The 21501-nt window shown below is 51.2% G+C and overlaps 1 protein-coding gene across 2 annotated transcripts in view; it reads left to right on the top strand.

Moving 5' to 3' along the window:
• The window catches only part of PRKCB (protein kinase C beta), a 114745-nt gene that overhangs the window by 77144 nt on the left and 16100 nt on the right, over nucleotides 1–21501 (top strand). For both annotated transcript variants that reach the window (XM_035339353.1, XM_035339352.1), the window contains exons 9-15: nucleotides 2480–2626; nucleotides 7954–8127; nucleotides 11664–11755; nucleotides 12709–12771; nucleotides 14469–14607; nucleotides 17020–17100; nucleotides 17320–17427. In XM_035339353.1, the coding sequence (XP_035195244.1) occupies nucleotides 2480–2626; nucleotides 7954–8127; nucleotides 11664–11755; nucleotides 12709–12771; nucleotides 14469–14607; nucleotides 17020–17100; nucleotides 17320–17427 (804 nt within the window). The remainder of the gene's footprint in view (nucleotides 1–2479; nucleotides 2627–7953; nucleotides 8128–11663; nucleotides 11756–12708; nucleotides 12772–14468; nucleotides 14608–17019; nucleotides 17101–17319; nucleotides 17428–21501) is intronic.

Genomic DNA, 21501 nt, shown 5'->3' with positions numbered 1-21501 from the left:
GCTCGGGTGCTCACCTGGGTGCCCGCCAGTGCTGCTGGCAGTGCTGGGGCTGCAGCTGGCGAATTTGCTGGAGTAAAGCAAATGAAAATCTTCCTCCTTCACCCCTCTTCATGCTCACCTTTTCTGCTTTGCTCAGGAGCAACAGCATCGTCCCCCCTGGGTCCAGCTTCACTCAGAGTCCCGTGACCAGTGCTGGTGCTGCGGGGCTGGGGCTGCAGGCGTGCAGGAGATAGGTGTTTGTCTGAAACGCAGAGGTGTGCTTTTGGGTGTAATTTAATGGAAACACGATGATTGCCCTTGAATCTTGTTAAAGCTTGTTTTCGCAGAGGTTAATTTAGTGTCAAATTTGAACTGACAAGATTGTTTTTTAACTGTGATAGAGTAGTTAGGGAAGCTTTCACAGAACATGACTGTTTTGCCTGCTGATAAGTACACGTTTCTTTTACAGATAGCTTTGGAATACAATAGGGTAAGGATTGCTGAAGGCAAAGTCACACAACACAGGGCTGGCTCTGTGACGATGCAAAGGCTGGTCTTGTTTAGTTGCATACATCTGAATCCATCTTCAGCCAAATTAAATGAGCAGCTTTCAGCCAGTGCCACAGCTGTACACTTAGAGGTTTCTCCTTCAAAAGTGGAGATGGATAAAGTGAGGAGTGTCCAAGGCTTTGTGCTCCTCTGATCAGAACTGTGATTATTGTTTTACTTGGGCAAGGTTTCAGAGATCGCTGTGCCAAACCACAGGTACAGCCATTTCTCCCACATGCCAGGAGCTCCAGGTGGTCGGGTGGGCAGCAAGACCCCCAGGGCAGTGCCGTGGGGCACACGAACTGACCTTGACTAAAATGCTCTGGCAGATAACGCCTTGTGCTGGGGAGGTTGCAACAGTCTGAAGATTGCAGCTAGGGAGAAACTTTGTACTTTTAGTGGGTGGCATCCCTGCCCATGGCAGGGGAGTTGGAACTAGATGATCCTTAAGGTCCCTTCCAACCCCAGAAGTCCCATGATACTTTCAGAGAGGTGACTTTGTTTCCTTTTCTATGTACAAACTCTTTTGTTGTTGTTGTCATTGTTGTTTTCCATCTGAAAGCAAGCATCCTGTGCGCGTTGCTCCGTTTGCAGCAGTAGCAGGTATCAGGCTGTTGAATGATTTCAGCCTCTTCCCTGGGGCACTTGTTCAGAGCTGCATTAGCAATTATGATGTTTGCAGATCCTTGAAACTGTACCTTTAGTTTTCAGTGCAGCAGTTTTTCAGATGTTTGTAGGTGCTGCAGGTGACCTTGGATGGGGAATTTTACAGCAAGGAGAACCTTGCAATAACCAATTAGCAGCTGCAAAGGCTTGGAGATTACTTGTGAGGCTCCTATCTGGAGGAGCTGCGAGCGGCAGTCAAATTGAACTGCTGGAATCGGGTTAATGGAATTTCATGCTAGACTGAGCTCAATGCAAGCCCTACACTGTGGCATATTTCTAAAAATTAAAACCGAATAAATTGTGAGATAGTTTTTACAAATTGTGGTTCAGCAAATTAGATAGCCCCTGGACCAATGAGAAGGTGCCAAGCAACTGATGAGATTTTGTGTTTAAAAAATGTGTTGTTTTTTTTTTGTGAGGGCTTCTTAATAAGCAATTGTGATTGAACCAGCTTGTGTGATTGCTTGGGGATGCAGAAGTGCTTTCTGTTCTTTTTTTTTTTTTTTTTTCAAAATGAATTTGTAGCTTCTTACGTTCAGCCTGAACTGGCACAGGAGTGCAATTCTGTTTGATATCAGATAGTAACAAAGTTGGAGCTTGATAACAATTCCTGTATTTCTCAACAATATATTTATATTCACCTGTCATTTTCTCATAGGGTGAGAGACAGAAGTCAGCTTTGTGAAGGCAAAGCTCTAAATGAGACTCTGCTTTATATTTGGATGGCCTCGAGCACATTATGGGTTGGCGTTTCTGAGGCAGTGCTCAAGGTTTAAGACACTGAACGCTCCTGGTCATGGTGTGGTTTTCCCACCTGATGGTGGTGGTCTGTAAGGATGCGCTCCAGAGCTGCCACTTGCCAGCACTCCGGGAGGTCGATGCTGCCTGCACCTCGGGAGTGGCCCTGGGACCCCCGCTCTAGCTCCGCACCTGCCTGTTGTGGAGGTCCCGTGGGTGGCCGTTCAACGTGGGAGAAGCCCCCCTGGCTGTGAGCGGAGGACGGATAGACACATCCTGTAAGCTGCAGGAGGAGCTGGCAGCTGGAGCGCCCGGGGATGTGGCTCCTGGGTTCTCACGGAGCTGAGCTGGAAATCAGCTGGACAGAGCCACGTGCTGCATCTGACCCACACCCAGGGCGCTTAGGGAGGCTTCCATAGCTTGGTGTAGTTTTGAGATAGCAAAGAGCTGATTAACGTGGGATTTCAGGAGCGTTCTGTTTTCATCATGACATTTCTGCACGTTGTTTTCAGTAATTTTTCTCTTTTCTCCACCTCTGTCCTTGCAGAGAGCCAAGATTGGCACAGGGTCCAAGGCTGCAGATGAGAAGACAACAAATGCCATTTCTAAGTTCGATAACAACGGGAGCAGAGATCGGATGAAACTTTCAGATTTCAATTTCCTGATGGTGCTGGGAAAAGGAAGCTTTGGAAAGGTGTGGTAGGACATACGCATTTGCACGTTCTGTATTTAAAATGTTTGTAACATTTCCAAGCAGTGGTCATGTGGCTGCTCCAGCCCAGGAGCCCAGAGCCCCGCTCTGCCCTCACTCTGCCTCGTGTCTGGTAAATGGGGTCTGGTTGCTGGCTGCCTTTGGGGCTCTGGTCCTGCTGCATCACAGTGACAAAGACTTGAGGTGTCGGGTTAGACGAGCACCAAAAAGAGATGCTCTCTTCGGGAAGCAGGGTGTGTACTGTGTCTTTAAAGCTCTTTTATTTGGGCTTTTTTTCCCCCCTTTAATAATTACAAATATACATGAACATTTTAATTAACTTTCCAGGCTGGTTATGAGTGGTAACAGAATTTCATTCTTCTAGTAATTATGTGACTCGGAGCCTTCATTTTTCTTGGGGTGTTGCCAACTTTTTCATGATTTCCATTAGAAATTCCAGTCCCCGGACTGCTGCTGTGCCTTCAAAGCCCAGGCCAGGAGAAAGGTGTCTGGCTGCGTGCACCAGCGCTGTGTTCACGGCTGTGACAGATGGCTTGACGCTGCTCTGATTAGCGAACTGCCTTAATTGCAGGGAACATTGCTCTGCCTCCAGGCAGATCTCTGGGGCGGAGGCAGGACAGAAACAGGAGGGGAGTGCTGCTGACACATCAGCAGCATGCACAGGGGCGAGCCTTTCTGTCCTGGCTGGCATCCCGTCCCTCCCAGCCTCCTGCCACTGGCACCTGAGCTCTGGGAGCTCCTGGCCTCTGCCTGGTGCTTGCTGCCTCCCTGGAGGGGCCCTTGGAGTGCTTACTGCTTTTACCCTCTTACCATTTACCCTCTACCACATTTACCCTCTACCACTTACTGCTTTTACCCTCCCTCCCAACAAATAATCTCTTTTAAAGTCTGCTGCTTGGCATCTGGAAGCTGTAGTTGTTTCCCCCCCCCCCCCCCCCCCCCTTCCTTCTTTTAATTTGAGAAACATTAGCAAACTCTTCAGTCGGCATCACGGCTTATATAAGGGAATGTGTGACAGAAACTGTTCCCTGGAACAGAATGTTATAAATATGCTAATTAGCGCTTATTAAAACAGCACGTTGGTTTGTACGGGGAGATGCAGCCTCACCCTCACGTGTGCCTGCGCCTCGCCGGGAGCCTTGCCCCGCGTTTCCGCTCCGGCGGCCAGAGCAGGAGCTGCAGCGTGCTCCAGCGCCGCGCTCTGCTGGGAGCTGCTGCCACCCAGCCACTGCTGCGTGGGGTCCCCGCAGCCCCTGAGAGCTCCTCGAGTGTGACCAGCGGGGTGTCAGCGAGCCTGTTGCAGGCTTAAGCTCATTAACCTGGTGGCGCCGGCAGCCCAGATTTACCACACCGTGTGTTTTCCTTCCTCCTGCGCTGTGGCTGTGCAGGATGAGGAGTACCCATGTGTTGGCCTTGCTTTCTCTGCATTCAGCATCAGAGTATCTCCAGTTACGCTGGAGCATTCCCAAACAAATCCTGTATATTACAGGAATAAATCAAGTTAAATATTAGCTTTTAGTGCACCAAAAAAAAAAAAAAAAAAAAAAAAAAAAAAAAATTGTTTTTATTTCAATTGGTCGGGGGGAGATGAAAGTCCCCACTGAGCCAAGCAGTGAGGTTTGGGGGGGGGGTGGAGGTTCAGCTCTGATTTTGCACTCTGGAAGACCAGAAAACCACGGGATTGTACGCCTCACTCAGGCGTGCATGGTTGCCGTAGGGGTGCTCAGCAGCGGGATGCAGGGCAGCCCTTGGTGTCCCGGTCCTGGCTGCTCTGGGGCTGCCCCCAGCTGCCCCCTGCCCCGGGCTGGGCAGGGTCTGCAGGCGCCCCCGGAGCTGCAGGCAGTGGCAGTCCCCTCCCCGGCTTGGCAAGGGGATGGGAGATGTTCCCGACTGAGGAACACAACGCTTGGCACAGCACGCCCCGGGTTTGCTTTGCTGTAATATAAATAGAGAGAAGTTAAATTCTGGGGCTTGCTCATATTTTTGTAGCTAATCAATCTGTTACGCTATCGAACTGTCAGTCGTTTTGGGGGGGGTTAAGGTGTTTTTCTGAGTAGGGCTGATACTTTAGCCTCTGCAGGTATAGATTAGAGTGCAATGGGAGACAATTTGACAAGTTTTGTGTCCCATGAGAATCTTCACGCTGTGAAGCGCTCTCCTGCCCCATCCTGGTGTGCAGTGTGCCAGAGGACTGGTAGCAGGTGCACGTGGGCAGAGCAGCAGCCAGGGCCCAGGCTCTGACTGAGGTGCTCCAGTCCCGGGCACCTGCTGCATGGTGCAGGCACGCCGCCTGCCCACAGACACGCGTGTCCTGCGCAGCGTGGTTCAAGGCATTAGCAAGCTGCTCTGCGCGAATTCACTTGTCCTGATCTTTTTGTGTTTACAAAGCAAAGGGTACAAATCTTCCTCGCTGTCATTAGCAGGCGTTGCTGAAGCTGGCTCATCACTGGCTGTCCTTCCCCTGAGACTTCAGCTGTATCCATGCTGCAGTCACCATAGGAACCGCGATGCCAGCGAGCTGGAGCCAGCCCCGCTGGTGCACCGAGAGCATGGAGCTCGGCGCGGAGCTCAGCCTCGTGCACCGGGACAGGCTGTGGGTGCTGAACCCTCACCGTACCGGCACCGTGCCGCGGAACAGCCGCAAGCAGGACCAGGGGTGCTCGCCCCAGCACCGCAGGCTGCGAGCTGCCCCGCCTGCTGCTCGGGAAGCAGGCTGAGTCTGCTAATGCTCACAGACTTCATGCTTGTCGGGCAGGGTGCAGGAGGTATTTTTGTGACGGGCTGTAAAGCAGAGCCTGCAATCCCATCTGCATATGCAAATTCAGAGTGATTACAACATCCTGAACGGCATTAGTCTCGATTTACACTTCTGTAGCTTCTCGCTCTGCCAGCACAGACGTGAAAGAGCGATACAGTAATGGGGATTTCTGCATCCCCCTTGCACACACCCAGATGTGCACTCGCCCTTGTCCACCAAATGCCTCTCTGCGATGTTTGCAGTACCGCTGATTTGCAGGCAGCTGCAGAGAAGCCCTTTTGCATTGTACATGTCAGTAATGCAGGGCTGGCTGGCTCAGCTGTGGCTCAGGACTGCTATGTCATTGGAAAGCTACCACATGAAACATTTACAGTCCGTGTAAGCCCTGGAGCAGTTTTTTGCATTAATTCAGTGCACCAGCAAACTCTGCCTCTCACCCCGCTGCAGAGACCGAGCGCTCTGGGTGCTGGGAGCTGTCCCCTGGTCCGTGGGGACAACTCGGTGTCACCCCCCACTCTGCCTGGGATTTTCTCCCCTGCAAGCCTCCAGTCGGCAGAGTTCAGTCCCCACAGCACTATTTACTGCTACCAAACCCCATTCTTCAGCAGCCGATTTTATCTTTACATTTGATCTTTTTGTACCTCCAGGGAAATTTCCTGGTGTGTTCATCTCCAAACACACTCCGTTACCAACAACAACGCTCTCTCCCCTGAGAGTCTCCAAGCAAAATATCTTGAAAAGCACCAGGATGCTTTCCAGGCTCTGCTCCACACTGCGATTTCTCTGCTTCCCAAGTGGACTCCTCCTGCTATTCCCCCTGGAGCAGTCCGTCCCTGGCAGTAACAGATTCTAGGTTCAGAGATTCCCTGTTTTATTTGTTTTTTCTCTGAAAGGGTTATGGGTAGCAAGGTACGTCCGCACACTGGTGACACGGCATGTGATCCACTTTCTTCCACATAAAGTCTTCATTTTCTCTCAGCCTGTCCTTGGAGTGGCTGCTTCTCTTTTCCACCAACGTGGATCTGCCAGAGCCCACCTGCCTTTAAAAAATCAGCCCCATATTTTAGCACCTGTGCACAGCAGCACTGCTCTAGCACTCGTACCCTGTGCTGCAGAATCTCAACTTTCTTTAAACATCAGCAAGTAAATAAATCCGTTACTGAAGTCGCTGCTCTGCTGTCAGTCTGCTTTTTAACACTGCCGATGGATGAGGACGGTGTGTGTTCGCTGCAATCCTGTGCCCCGCTGATGAACATGTAAATGTCAGTGGCTTTTCCAAAGCACTTGGCGCTCGGAAGCCCTGATGGTTTCCTCAGCTAATCCTGACAAGCAGAGTGTCAAGGACAGCCAGCCTGTCACAGAGCCAGAGCCAAGCGCATGAAATGAGCCAAAGAGCCACATGCTTTTAAAAAGTACTCCCTAAATGTGACTGTTATTTTTGCTCTAACAAGTGGGCGGGCAGCAGAGACCTCAGCCTGGCGGCTCGTTGCTGCGGCCCCTGCCTTGCTGCCTGGCGGTGGCAGCCACCGTCATGTCCCCAAGCCTGCTCTGCCCCAGTGAGACCAGAGGGCCGGGGGTGGCTGCTGGCCCTGCCGTGGGGCAGCTCCTTGCCTGGCTCCTGCTGCCCTGTGGGGACAGCTGGGGGCCGTGGCAGGGGCAGCACAGCGTGGGTCTTATCTCCTTAGCGCTGCATGGGACCTGCCAGCGCTCTCGCTGCAAACCTGCTCTGGAGGGAAACGCCTTTCAGTTCCTTGCAGTTCCACCCTTTTGATGTCGAGTTCTCGTAATTTATTTCCAAACATCCTGACTGCTGTTCCTGATGTGACTGGACAGACTCTTCCAAACAGAGAGCAATTCATTTCCATTGAGCTCTCAAATCTAACGTGATGCGAGACTGAGGGAGAGGAGCTGGGATGCAGCGCGCTCCCGAGCCCCCTTTGCCTTGCTGGCAGCAGCAGGAGCAGCTTACGCTGGTGGAGCAAGGTGGAGCAGCTGGGGGGATCCTCTCTGGGGCAGGTGTGATTAATGGAGAAACTTGCACCAGCAGAAGCAGTGCATCCCATCTATTGCAGTAAATAAATCTGCAAATGAGTGAAAATGGCATAAAAAGTGAGGTTGAATGGATTCTTCTGCATGAGAGGGGGCTTTGGCTGAGTGAGGGGCTGGCATGTATTGAGGTTTTGGTTACCGTGCACTTTTTGGAGGGTGTGTGTGAGGCAGGGAAAATCTTGCTGTTTTTTGTGCTATTAGTATGTACTAACTTTTCAATTGCAAGTTTTTACCATTAATAAAATGGTGAATGGTCTGGAACTGCAGGATGGACAAAGCACCTCGGGCTGGGTTCACCAAGGGGACTGGGCCATAAGGACATAAATGTGTTATCTGTTACAGCAAGAGCTCCCAAATACTTTTGGAAACATCACCGGTAGCTTTCTGTACCATTTGGCGCTCTTCTGAAGGTTGTAACGAGAACTGCACAATACTGTGTGGGCTATAGATGTGGCAGATGTGTGTTCACCAACATCCCACACGTGTTCTCTCCCCGGCGCAGGTCATGCTGGCGGAGAGGAAGGGCACCGACGAGCTCTATGCCGTTAAGATCCTGAAGAAGGATGTCGTTATCCAGGACGATGACGTAGAGTGCACCATGGTCGAGAAAAGAGTGCTGGCTCTCTCCGGGAAGCCTCCGTTCCTGACACAGCTTCACTCCTGCTTTCAGACGATGGTGAGTGCCGGCGCCCTGCCTGGGAGCCTCAGCTGTGCTGCTCTGCGTGCCCTGGGCAGGCAGGGAACCCCTGCAGTGGATGCACTGGGAGCCTGGCACTTTGCAAATCAGGTGTCATTCTCTTGGCTTCGCTCGTGAGCCAGTGGGCAGAAACCCTCTTCGAGACTCCCAGCACTGCCAGTGTCCCAGGACTGGTGCTTTCCTGGGCTTGTTTATGCATTTTAGCTTTTATAAAACATGCCATTGCTTTTATTCATGTTTCTTTTTCTGGATATACATCATCGTACTTCCAGAAGTGGCCGTGTAATTTCTCCCTCAGCAAACTTATAACATGCCCGATTTGCTTGCAGAAATGCCTTTGTGAACAAAGTGTTTGTGTGTGCTTGTTAGGCTGGAGGCTGTAATGGAGAAGATCTGCACCCTCGAGATTTTTTCATTAGGCAACTTCTGATTGCGTTGATGTGGTTTTGCAGCCCTTCAGAAGGCCCCCTGCCTGTGATTGGAGTTATGATTCAATAGTGAAGTGCTGTGCTTTATCTCTGAATTCATTCTTGTGATCAAAAATCAGAGTAGGCAGTGAAAACTAATACAAAGCGCAGGAAATTCAGTTTGAAATGGGTGTGCTATTGAGTTCGTACAAGTCAGAAACGGGGGTGGGAAGTGGGGAAGGGGAACTTTCAAAGCAATCTCTGGGCTGCTGTTGGGCAACCTGTAAATGAAAATGTCCAGGTATGTGTCAGCAGGAGCGGGGAGAGGTAATCAGTGCAGCCCTTTGGAACGACGACAATGCTGTCCAGGAGGATTACATTTTAATATTATCCCAGAAATTTCATTTACCAAACACATTCAGTGTATTTAAAGAGTGTGGACCGGCTTTGCAGCACAGTAATCAAAAAGTGGCAGGAGAACCTATTTCACACAGCATCTCTGTGGCATCTGAAGTGAGTCAGTGCGGGATTATTCCTGGCAGACCTATAGTAGCTTAATAGTAATCGTATTTGTAATGTAATCAAAATGTATAGCAGGGTGTATTATCAAATGCTGGCACAAAGCACTTTGATTTCTGGGAGCACAGTCCAGAGCGTCCTTCTCAGCCTGGGCTGTTAGCTCAGCTGACAGCTGGGGGAGAGAAAAGCCTGAAATCTGTGTTTTAAAGCAGTGAAGATAAGCGATGAGAGAACTGCATGGGCCCGGAAGGAGAGGGAAGCTGTAGCCCCCTGGGGACCAGACTGCGGGGCCCTGGGGCTGTGCCCAAATGGGCGCGGGGTCCACACGTGGGCTGCTGGAGGTGCTGATGTAGCCGGGTGTACCCGGCCTTCCCTTCCCTTTCCCCTGGGGCTCAGCCCCAGCAGCAGCAATGGGAACAATAAATTCCGGCTGGACGCGGACTTGGCGGTTGTCCCGGCACCAGCTCCTGTTCGTGGTGCGGAGTGAGGCGGGAGGTGGACAAACCAAATGGTTGATCAGAAGAAGGCGTTGGAAGGAGCCCCGGGAGTCGTGTGCTGGCTGCTCCGGAAAGGGGCCCCATGCCGCCAGCTCTGTGCGGGCGGTGTCTCAGTATCTGCACCTTGCTGCTGCTCGGTGAGCTTGGAAGCTCCAGACTTGGAGAGACCCTGTCCTTCCTCCCACGGCAGGAGCAGGACAGATCCGTCTGCGTCCCCCTGTTCCAGCCTGTGGGCTGGCCAGCCATCTGGCTGCTTTATTCGTGATTTTTTTTTTTTTTTTCCCCTGAGGCAGCATCATTCTCTCCTCCACCCAAATGAGGAAAGCTCGAATCCTGCTTTTAGAGCTCAGCTGGCTGTTTCAAGAGACCGTCTCTTTAATATTCTTCCTCCTTGAAGTTGATCGATATATTTAGGAAGCAGCTGCAAACAAGCACGGTGTTGCCTGGCCTTCCAGTTCCCGTCAGCAGACAGTGCAGTGGCAGTGGCTGCTGAAGGTGACCTTTCCCCCCATGTGTGCCTGCTGTGCCGCAAGGCTTGGCAGAGGCGGGCAGGTGCAGAGGGGTACGTGCGGCATTCCTGCTCCGCTGATGAGCTGGAACCCCTCTTCTATCCTCAGTGCCACATTTTCCATAGCCTGACTGCCCCTCGGGTGCTGTTCTTCAGTACTGTTAAGGCTGCAGCGGTCAGGGTGCCCGTGCGGGGCCAACGTGCTGCGCCCGGCCGAGGAGCCGATTACCCGAGCGACTCCATAGCCGTGATTATGGGAGTGCTCACATCTGCATTTGTTCTGGGCTCCTTGTCTTCAGTGTCCTAGAAGCAGGACATGGCTTTTTCAAGGAGGAAATGAAGTGAAGAATGAGGATTATTATGTAACGCCACGAACCTGGAGCTCTCCCAGCACTTCAGCCTCGGTGTGTCTGCTTTGGGGTGTCAGCAAGGAGGGATGGGGCCAGGGTGAGCCTCGAGCCTTGCTGCCCAGGGCTGTCTGTGGGCTCCTGCATGCTGTGGCCCCGTGGGCAGGTTTGTGAAGGTGGTAGGGAGCTGGTTGTTGTAGGAAGGGTGACTCAGGCCTGATGTGACAGCGCTTCGCTGTTCCCATCGGCAGCTGACATGCGCCCATGCCGGAGCACAGATGCCTGCTGGTAGTAGGGAAGATCCATTTGGGCGGCCGTCTGTGCCCCACTTCTGCAGGCACTCAGGCAGTCCGAAGACGTCGCTTTTCCCTCCCCCAGAAAAGCTCTGTGCTTGTGGCAGGGGGAAGCTGACATGTTTAGGTTGGTGGTTTTGGCAGTCCTGCGTGATTTTCTTCGGAGACATTTCCCATTTGATAAAAGAGCTGTGAAACATCAGAGGGAAGTGGCATTTCAAGGGCACGGCTCCTCCAGGGCAGAGGTGTCCCTGGCGTTGAGCTCCCACCTGCCCAAGGCTCCCGTGCCTCCCGGGACTGGCAGGGCTCATGCCAGAGCTCTGCTCGGGATGCTGCGTGGCAGGACGCAGCTGCTTCTGGTTTATTAACCCATGGTTCTGAGCTTTGTGGGAATACTCGGGTCTTCTTTCTCGCCTTGCTGATCTCCTCGGGCTTGGGGCAGGGCACAGTGTGAGCCCAGGGTGCCCCGGCATGCAGGCTTGGCTTCCACTGGCACAGCAGGCTGCAGAGAGAAACCACATCTTTTAAGAGTCTGTGCCTATGTGGCTGCCACAGTGTGGAAGCAGGGGAATGCTTTAACACCAGCTAGGTGCTGGCTCATCAAACACCCTGCAAAATGGGTTCAGTGAAGAATGAAAACTAATTCGTTAATGCGAATGAAAAACCTCTGTTGTGGGAATTCTTCCACTTGCTATCAGATCTACCTGCAGAAGTACATGAGGTTCAAGTCCAGAGCACTGGAAAGGAATTACCACATCTGTCTCACAGGCTCCGTGTGAACACAGACTCCACCTGCACCCCTTGGGGAGGGCAGTAATGGTAATTGTATTGCTGTGAAAAATACAGACTGGAGCTGTCAATTGCTTTGGCCATTATTTGTGACCTCTGTAGATTCCCTGCTCTAATAACTCTGCTGCTAATTGTTTGCTTTTTTTTCTTTTTAGGATCGCTTGTATTTTGTGATGGAATATGTGAATGGCGGGGACTTAATGTACCAGATCCAGCAGGTTGGGAGGTTTAAAGAGCCACATGCTGTGTAAGTTCAACAGACCTAGTTTGATACCTTCAGGGTAGGTATTTGATGTATTTGTGTCAGTCTCTGGAAAAACAGTCCAAGGCACAGGCTTTTGCGGTGCAAGTCCTGAGCAAAAAGAGAGGGAAGAGGAAGGACAACAGGAGTGGGAAGACGCAAGACAGTTCTTTGGTGCTAAGGATGCTGGTGCCTCCGGCTCCTCTTTGGGGTACATTGCACTTGTCAGTGGGCAGATAACTGACCTCCATGCACAGACAGGGAGGTTTGGGGGAGGCGCAGGTGTAGGAGGCAGCTGAGGGCTCCTGCCCGTGGCGCTGCCCCCACACCTCAGTTCTGCCCGCGCATGCCCCTGGGATGTACGAGGGACATTTGGGCTTTGGCTGCCCTGCAGGGGATGCCAACCAGGGTGCTCACTGGTGGCTTTTGGCTCCTGCTCCCTGTGATCTGGACAGGGCAGGATGTGTTTATGCTTAAATAAATAACTTAAACAGTGAGCGGAGCCCAGGTGGGTTTGAACCAGCATCAGGCACCCAGGGCACTTTGTAGCTCTGGCACAGTCCTCCGAGACCCAGAATATTCTTCAAAGAAGACAGTGGCAGTGCATGTTATCCCCTCCGCCTCCCCAAGATGACAGATAACTTTTCAAGCTGCATTGCCGGCACACAGTAACAAACAGCTATAGATCCCAGCTCTCTCTTAATGAGAATTTGTGTAATGAGAAGTGACAGCCCCTGCTAGCCCACAGCAACCTGATCACGTCTCTGCCTGATACGGAGCGGAGGGTAGGTTGTGTCCTTCTCATGTGATGCTTGTCTGGTATTTTTATGTTGTGGCTGTCTTTATCCTTTGGTCATGTATGCCCAGTGTGTTTCTTCTAGAGCAATTGGATCTGAAAGGTTTTCATTTTGATTTATCTCCTTTAATTATCAGTCCTCCTTTTAAATCTTTCATTTCAGATTCTATGCTGCAGAAATAGCCATTGGCCTCTTCTTCCTGCAAAGCAAAGGCATCATTTATCGGTAGGTGAGCAAGTTCCTCCACCCTCTGTTCCCCAGAGAACCGCAGCCGGAGCAGGTTCCAAGGACAGCGGTGCCAGGGGCTGGCCCGGCTGCCCCAGGGCCCTCGTCTGTGCCACTGCCACAGGCAGAGGTTGGCAGCTGTGCACCGGCCAGGTGTGCCCAAAACGGGGCTGGGAGCCTCATAGTGACACTGTTTTTTCAGAGGGTGCTTGTCTTTCCTGGTTTTATAGGAAAGAGAGCTCATAAAAGCAGCTTTGATTCTTCTTTTGCCTCTGCTCCATGCGTTTCTCTCCATACAACTGCATGCCACTGGCAGCAGGGACTGACTCTGAGCCACGTGTTCTGCTGCCGGGCACTGTTTTCCTATCATTAAATTAGAGTAAGTGCTTATGGAGGGGTTATTCTAAGAGCTCAGTGCAAGTCTGTCACTTAGAGTCAGATACTAAAACTTCTTTTCCATTCGCAATATGATTTACAGCATCCAAGGTTAGCTGGATGACTGCTGAGTGCGGGGCCATGCTCCGAGGCTGCTGGTTAAGCACTGAAACTCGTGAGCCGCTGCCCTTCCCTGCTTGGGAGTATTCCCAGCGCCCAGGGTAGAGCGGAGCATCCTAATGAGTGTCAGACAGCATTAAGTGCTTGCAAAAAGGAAACGCCAGCTGCACTACTGAGTTGTGAGTTGCTGGAGACTGTTCTGAAGATGAAAGAAGCAGAGCAAGCCTGATGTGAGGGATGATTTTTGCCATCAGCTGCTGCAGAGAGAGATTCTGGGTCTGCAGTCCCCAGTGCCCCTTTCTTCCCCCAAGGTCTGAACACAGACTCGTGTTCACTCGTCTTTGGCCGATCAGGGCTGTAAGCACTGGCTAGAAAAAAACTATCTTAGAAAACAGCAAGAAGTCGTAAATTTTGCTGTTCCTTCTATTATGCTCTTACCTAACCAAAGTTGAAGTATGCCAAGCAGAAGTATTTAAAGTGTATTTTTGCCTGTCGAACATTCTTGACTCCAAGAGCAGCCCAATATACTTTGTGTGCGAAGCATGTTATGACAGTGATCTGCTGTGGCTTTCATCCCAACCCTTCATGTGCCTCAGTCCGTGTTCACATATTGTGCCCCAATTGCTCAGTGTTTGCCCCAAAGCTGTCCTTCAGCTCGGGGTACCCACCCTGGTGAGGGCGGGCAGGGAACTGGTCAGGGATTGTCTCGGCCGGAGGCACCACTGGGCTGTGCTGGGGAGCAAAGCTCTGGTGGGAACAGTCATGGCCACCACAAACATGCGAGGAACAGAGAGAAACACTCTGATTTGTATTTTCATGGGGGAGAAAAGCACAGGTGATACAGGGACTTTTGCTGAGTAGGTACCTACTTTTTTGTTGCTGATGAACTTTAAACGCACTTTGATTTTCTTAGGCGCAAAAGAAAGCGCCGTTAAACCTATCTCCCTGCCACATTGAGAGTATTTTCTGTCAAACACTTAAAAGCGATTTGCCCCGCATGGTGTTCCTGTGGGTTAAAAGTAAAATAAACTCTTCATCCTGACATCGCCGACTTGTTTGTACGTATTTCCCCACACATTATCCTACAAACAGCCCGTGTGTGAGACGAGGCCGCAGCTCGCTCCCAGGGGTCAGGAGGTTTGTTATTGCTGCATGGCCTCACTCGTGGTCATCTGTGTAATTGCTTTACTCCTACGTTGTAGGGACCTCAAGCTGGACAACGTGATGCTGGACAGCGAAGGGCACATCAAGATCGCGGACTTTGGCATGTGCAAGGAGAACATCTGGGACGGGGTGACTACCAAGACCTTCTGCGGCACCCCTGACTACATCGCGCCCGAGGTAGGAGACCTGCAAGGCAGGAGGTGTTTGGGGACAGCGCTTCCAGGGGGAGAACCTCCTTCCGAGGGAGAACCCACTCCGCAGGAGCCACAGTGCTCCTGTGGGGTCCGAGCGGCAGCCGTGGGGAAGGTGCCGTGCCGGGGAGCCTGCGCCCTTGCCAGCCCTGGGCTGGGAGGAAGGAATTACCCGTGGGTAACGTTTCCCTGGGAAGGGGAGATTTTTGGATCCCTCCAGCTTGCTGCCCGCAGGAAGGGCTCCGTGCCTGCCCCTGCCTCGGGATCGCTCCAGTTGCTGAGTGCTGGTTATCACTGGCTAGATGAAGTCACACACGGCACTTAGGTGAAGTGCTGTATGGGTGCAATTTAATGTCAGATTTGTGAAATTCAGGTAGGTAATTATTCGCAGACGTCTGATCCCTTGAAATAAAAATATCCCTCTGAAATCTCACTTCGCTGAATTTTCAATGATGAGATTAATATTTATTCATTTAAATGTTTTAGAGAGATTCTCTTTGCTAGGACAGAGTTAGGTGCACTTGTATGCTAAGCTATGCTGTGTTTTGCTGCAGCCAGAGGCTTTTAATTACCAGTTCAGATGTGTATTGCGTATCCTTGTCCCACCAAGATTAATATTGGTGTCCTATTGCTGCACAGCTCTCTTGCTCTGTGTGATTAATACTCTTTCAAAGCAGGACAAATGACCGGTTCTCTTGGTATTTGGCTGAGCATTATCATTTACACTCTTATTTTCTTCTGCTTGCTCTATTTATTTTTTCTCCAAAAGAAAATCAGGAAATGGGAAATTAGGATAAAAATCACTGGAGTATCCAGGAATCCCATTAAAGCCTGCTACCAGTAGGTCTCAGAGCAGAAAAGGTACACGTCCCCTCCTTTCAAACACCAAGTGGGGCACCGAGCTCCATCGTGGCCTGCTGCAGGGTGGCCAAGGCAGTGGCAGGGCCCGGCCCCACGTCCTGCAGGGCTGCGTGTCCTCCCCATGGGACCCCCGTTTTGGCCTTTCCTGGCATGCAGCTGGCGAGGTCAAATTGCAGAGACAGGTTTTCTCGGAGGAGTTCTTCCAGGCCCTGCTGTCTTTTCGGGCCTTTCTGGTCTGCGCAGCTCACACCTACGTTTCCCAGAGCGCTCAGAGCCCATCCAGCACTCACGTGGGAGGGCCTCAAGGCGCACTTGGTGGAAGGATGTCAGAGCTGACGCTCAAGGTCTGATCTCAGCAGGATGTGTGCAAGGCTGGGACCAGCATCCAGGCTGGGTCAGGTGCCCAGAGGCTGGGGAGGCCACGCGCAGGACCCCAAGGCTGCGGGGCTGGAGAACGGCCGTGGGGCTGGCAGACCTCTCACACGGGCAGCACGCGATCGGCATTCGTGCCTGAGTCTTTGCAGAATAGACTTCAGTAATTGAGAGGAATAAATTGGGTAATTGTTTTGCATTAAGTAGCAGATGGCAAAGCCCAAGGTCTGTCCAACCCCGGGCGCTGAAATGCCGCCAGTCAGCTGCACCAAGCGAACGAGCCAGAGCCTGGGATGGGAGCCCCTGGGCTCCGCACGCACCCCGGGCTGAGCCTGTCCTGCACGGGGGCAATGCCCGTGCTCTCCTGCAGGGCTGTTCCATTATGGAAGTCACAGGATTTCAGATTTTAAAAAGTAAATCATGGAAAATGTAGGAATATTTGTGCTTTGGTGCATTATCCAAAATAAATTTGGATATTAGAAATTAACAATATAAACCTGAAGTTACATCAGTGTTGACTTCAACTGCAAACCAACCACATTGCTCAGCTAAGGGTGATGCTGTTAGGTTCTGTTAGTTTTTGCTGTTTGTGTGTGTGTGTGTGAGGGAGGTTCTGTAATAAATAAGAGAAAGCAAACTGGCAACCTGGAAGACTGTTTTCACTACCCATATTCTGTAAGTATCTTTTGAAGGGCCTCAGCCTGTACACAGAGGGCCAAACTCTGGGTTATTTCAAACCCGCTGCACTGAAGTCAGCAGAAATATATATATATATATATATTGCATCAAGGTAACCACAAAAAGCTCCTGCTCCTGCCCCTGTTGAAGCGACATGCCTTGCTGTGAGTGCTCTGAAAGGGCACAGTAAATGTGCTGGAGTTTTACTTGAATCAGAAGGAATCAGTCCAAAATCACAGTGAATATTCTGGTGTGGGTTTTTTTTTCCAGTATTTAGAGTACATCTGCAGAGTGATTTCTTTTAAACTCACTGGATCCTTGGCCTATCATGTGTTCTGTTTATAATTGCAGTTTCACACTATTTCAGAGAATCGAGTCTCAGTAAATAACCTTGTCCTTTTGACCCAGACTCCAGCTTGAAATTAGTTTGCGTTGTGCCAACAGGTGAGAAATGGACGTGTAATCCTGCTGTTTGTGTTGTTTTCAGATAATTGCTTATCAGCCCTATGGGAAGTCGGTGGACTGGTGGGCATTTGGAGTCCTGCTCTATGAAATGTTAGCTGGCCAGGTAATTGAATTTTAATTGATTCCTATGGGTTGGTGCTAAATTCTTTTGTGAGCACATGCCGACGTGCAATTTGTTCTGGTGCTGGCGAGCAGCGAGGGCCTCAGCTCCGTGCAGGAGATGGAGCCAGGACTGGAGCCGTGGCGCGGGGGCGAGGGGCTGCGCTGCTGCCCCAGGGGCAGACGGAGAGACGCCACTGATCCTCTGCTTGCTTTGCTCTAGGCTCCCTTTGAGGGAGAAGATGAAGATGAGCTCTTCCAGTCCATCATGGAGCATAACGTGGCCTACCCCAAGTCCATGTCCAAGGAGGCGGTGGCGATCTGCAAAGGGGTAAGGGCTGGCCGCTGGTGGCCATGAGCAGCGGGCGTGCTCCCGTCGGGCTGCGGGCTCCCAGAGCAAGGTCATTTGGGTTGTGGTGGATAAAGGCTGGCTAGGTCCTGATGTTGCACTCGTGGTTGTTGCTTGGGGCTGAGCCTCATCTCAGCCAGACAGTGCTAAGCAGGGTTATAAATATGTTTTTGTGTAGGAATTTTAAAATGTTAGCTTTTAATAGTTAATATTTAGAACTTCTGAACATTCTATATCTCAAAATAGTGTTTCTATCTACAAATGACACATCTTGCATTTAATGCTCCCACTGCTGTCCCTTTCCAGTTTTGGATTCAGAGTTGGTGTTACAAACAGGATGTTTGCTTCTCTAACGGGGCAATGCTGCTGAAGGTGTTCCACGCTCAGACTGGTCCCAGGGAAGCAAAGCTTCCCCGGCCACTTGGCAGTCACCTTCAGCAGAACACGGTAAAATTGACGCCTTAATTTAGAAACCACAGTAGTGACTAAAGGGGGGGGCGGTTACACAAACTTCCTCACCTTCCTTCATTCTCTTCTTGGTGTTTTGATTGAGGCATAAGGGGAAAGCCTGCAGGTTTTGTGGCTGTGCAGGAAGACGGGAAGATGCTGTGTAATGCTGGATGCCCTTATCCTTGCTGTGCCCGAAGGAATGATGCTTCTGAGCGAGCAGAGCCTGGAGCAGGGATAGATCCTTCTGCCTGCTTTGTTTTCTGTTGCATCAGTCAAAATCTGAATGCTGTAAATAGATAAGAAGAGACCATAATTGAAACGTCTGCTGGGTGTAGCTCTAATGGCTTTTCTCACTTCTGGAAATGTGAGGCTGAATAGGAAGAAATTTAGCCATGCGTAGAAAAGCTTGGTTCTTTATAAATACTTGTCCTTTGGCAATGCAGTGGTTCCCTCTGCACAAGTGCTGTTGCAAGGAAGTGTGCAAAAACTCGTGATGTTCTTTGCCATCACCAAGCTGCTACACCAGAATTTTCTCTTAAAAATATGTACAGTATTTAGGAACCACCAATAAGCTGGAAACAGAGTATTTGTTTTCCCCTCAAATACAGGGAAATACATTTGGTTTCACCACAGAGCCATCGAGGCTGTGCTGTTTGGGTTGCTATGTGGCACGTCTTCTGGGACAGCACAAAACCAGCCTTGTGTCAGTCCGCAGGAAAGCAGCGGAGAAGCCCCCACATCTGAATGTGAGGGACTTGGTACTTTACTGCCATGCTCTCCCAAAAGGATTGCAGAGGAATTTTGTTGCTCCTACACAGTTTCACTCCGGCATGTGGGTGCCAGTCATCACTTGCTGTGGATTCGGATATTGCATTGTACAGCTCGGAGATGAAAAGCATTTGACGCTGAAAGCCTTGCATCGGCATGAGCCAAGTAACAAGTGTTCATCAGAGCGAGTTGGCTGGGAAGCAGGATGGAGAGTTAACCAGAACACAGCTCCTTGACACTACAGTCAGTGCCAATTAGTAGATCAAACGGAGCATTTTCCTTCTCTGCTGTCAGCTCAGATTTTTTTCTGAAGGCTGATGAAGGAGCTGTTGTTTCTGTGGTGCAGGTACTTTGCTGTCTTGAACCCTGGCTTGGTTACCAGGACCCAGCTCCCCCATCACCCAGGCTTCTGTTTTGAGCTCGTGGAGCAAAGAGCTTGTGCATGCACAAGAGCATTGGCACAAATAACCAGCCCTTTTCCTTCCCATATGGAGGGCTTTGACTGTGCCTGAGCAAAGCAGCCCTTTCCAGGTGAACAGATTGCCTGTGAGCATAAGCTCCCTCTTTAATCTCTGCCTAGTAGCAAAGGCATAAAATGGCACGTTTGCCTCCCCAAAGTTTACAGGTATTTAGAGCGGTATTTCCGCGGGTGGTGCTGCCCCAGAAAGGCACATGGTACCTGCTGAGTGCCCTGCTTCACCCCAGTGGCCTGGGGTACGAAGAGGGAAGCTGAGAGGCTGCGGGCGCTCTGGGGCAGCCGCTGTCCGTGCTGCGTTGGGATCAGCTGGAATGCCAGGAGCTGCTGCGATGCTCTGCCAGGACGGGCTGCTGGCACTGGTCTGGCAGCAGGGCTGTGACACCCACCTCACTCTGCCCCTCGGTGCAAGGTGTGCACTCTGAATGAAGCCCATCAACACGTAGCATCTGCTGGCCTTCAAGAGACAAAAAATAAAGCTGCAGTTTAGGAAAGCACTTGAGTCCAGGCTTGCACCTCCCTGTATCCAAGCCACCAACATCAGATATCAGATATAACATCACATTGCAGGTGATGTGCATCTTTCAGCATCCTTCCTCATTTACAGAAGTTTGATGGGTTTCGGTGCATTAGTGTGGGGATTAAATCAACTTGTTCCTGTTTAATACAAACAAAGCTAAATGCTTATCCTATGTAAGCCAGGAGAATCAATCTGCATGTTTATGGGGTCCTATATATCAATAACAGATGGTGCCTTCATGCTCACATGAATAAAGGCACAATAGGAAAACAAGAAAATTTAATTTTTGGATGCATATATTGAAAATACTGAATACGTGTGTTGTAGTACAGCTCTGTTCAGCTCTACAGGCAGGTACATGAAGTAGAAAATCCTTTATGAGTCATTAATCAGGCTGAGCTGTTCTGACTGTGGTGCGCATTGGTGTTGCAATGAGGAAACCGGGTTTAACACCAACACTTCAATTTAAGCGTGGGGGGTGTGCATGCAAAACAACTCCCAGCACAAAGCAGCAGGTAAGAAACAAGGTTCTGGCTGGGAGAAGCTAATTAGTAAGTGAGCAGAGGCCGTATTTACTGGTGCATGTGTGCAGTGTCTGTAGAACAGAGCAGCACTGAGGGGCACGGCAGCTTGCAGATGTGTTCCCTGGTGCAGGCAGGGACCCGCTCTGCTGCTGGGGCACATTGGTCCGGCACCGGGGCCTGGGGGGTTTGGATCCCCCCAGGGATGGGAGCAGACAGCGGGGAAGGGGCTGGTGCCCCCCAGCCCCTGGAGCATTCGCAGCATCCCTGCCGGTGCGTGCCGTGCAGACAGGTGACCTTACATCCCGGCACCTCGCCCTGGGTGAGGCTTTCACTGCTGAATTTTATGCGTGGGCATCTGTGAGCTTTAATGTCTGCTGAGACACAGATCCTGCAGACACAAACCTGCTTTCCCTCATTGCCTCAGATGATCTCCGGCAGTAGAAGTTAAAGAGGTGTGTGTGTGTGTGTGTGTGTGTGTTCAGGATCGGCACGTAATAAGCAAGACCCAAGAACAGATTTCTTCCCATGTTTCCTGAATGCAAACTAAGCAATTTGCAGTGACAGCCAAATCACTAAATCAGTTTATTAGCACATTTCAGGCTCTTGAATTGTTGTCAGAGACTTGCTTTAGAAAAACCTTATTGAGACACAGGATGCTTCTTATTTTCCTGCTCTAGTACAGCTAAGTGGGATCTGATTGAATTGTCAGGACACTGTCCAGAGCCTGGCGAGGGGATGAAAAGATCTTCTTGTTTCGCTGAGTCCGCATCAGCCTCAAGTGGGTGCAGTGGGAGGCAGCGCTCCTGCCCTGCCAGGTCTCCTGCCCCATGCCCTGTTCCCCTCTCCTGGCAGCGGTGACCTGGCCACCAGTCCATGCTGCTCCTTCAGCAGCTTCTTCCACCTTGCCAGGCATCTTACGCTCAGACACACTTTCTTAAAAGAGGCTGCATGCTGCAGCATCGGAGACCTCATTATTAAACCCCCAAAATAAAACACAAGTTCGACAAGAATCCTGCCTCCATTTCTGCTGCGCCCTGCAGCCCCAGCCCCCCTACCTGCCCCCCTCTGCCCCCACATCCATCCCTGCAGCAGCTCCTTGCTGGGGCCAGGCCTCCCGGCTGCTGCTGGTGCCAGACACATCCTTGCCCCAGCAGAGGCAGGGCTCGCCAGCTGGAGAACCGCTTGTGCAGCTGGCGAAGCCTGGCGGCCCCTTGCTGGTTGCAGGTGGGCCTTCGGGGGGTGTGCTGGCTGGAGGAGGTCTCGTTCCATCAGTATTTGAGCTGCAGGTTGCTTTGGGAGCTGGTTCACCATGGATGGAG

This window comes from Oxyura jamaicensis, chromosome 14 (assembly GCF_011077185.1).
Source record: "Oxyura jamaicensis isolate SHBP4307 breed ruddy duck chromosome 14, BPBGC_Ojam_1.0, whole genome shotgun sequence".
Lineage (NCBI taxonomy): Eukaryota > Metazoa > Chordata > Aves > Anseriformes > Anatidae > Oxyura > Oxyura jamaicensis.
This window is presented reverse-complemented; position numbering and strand designations above follow the sequence as displayed.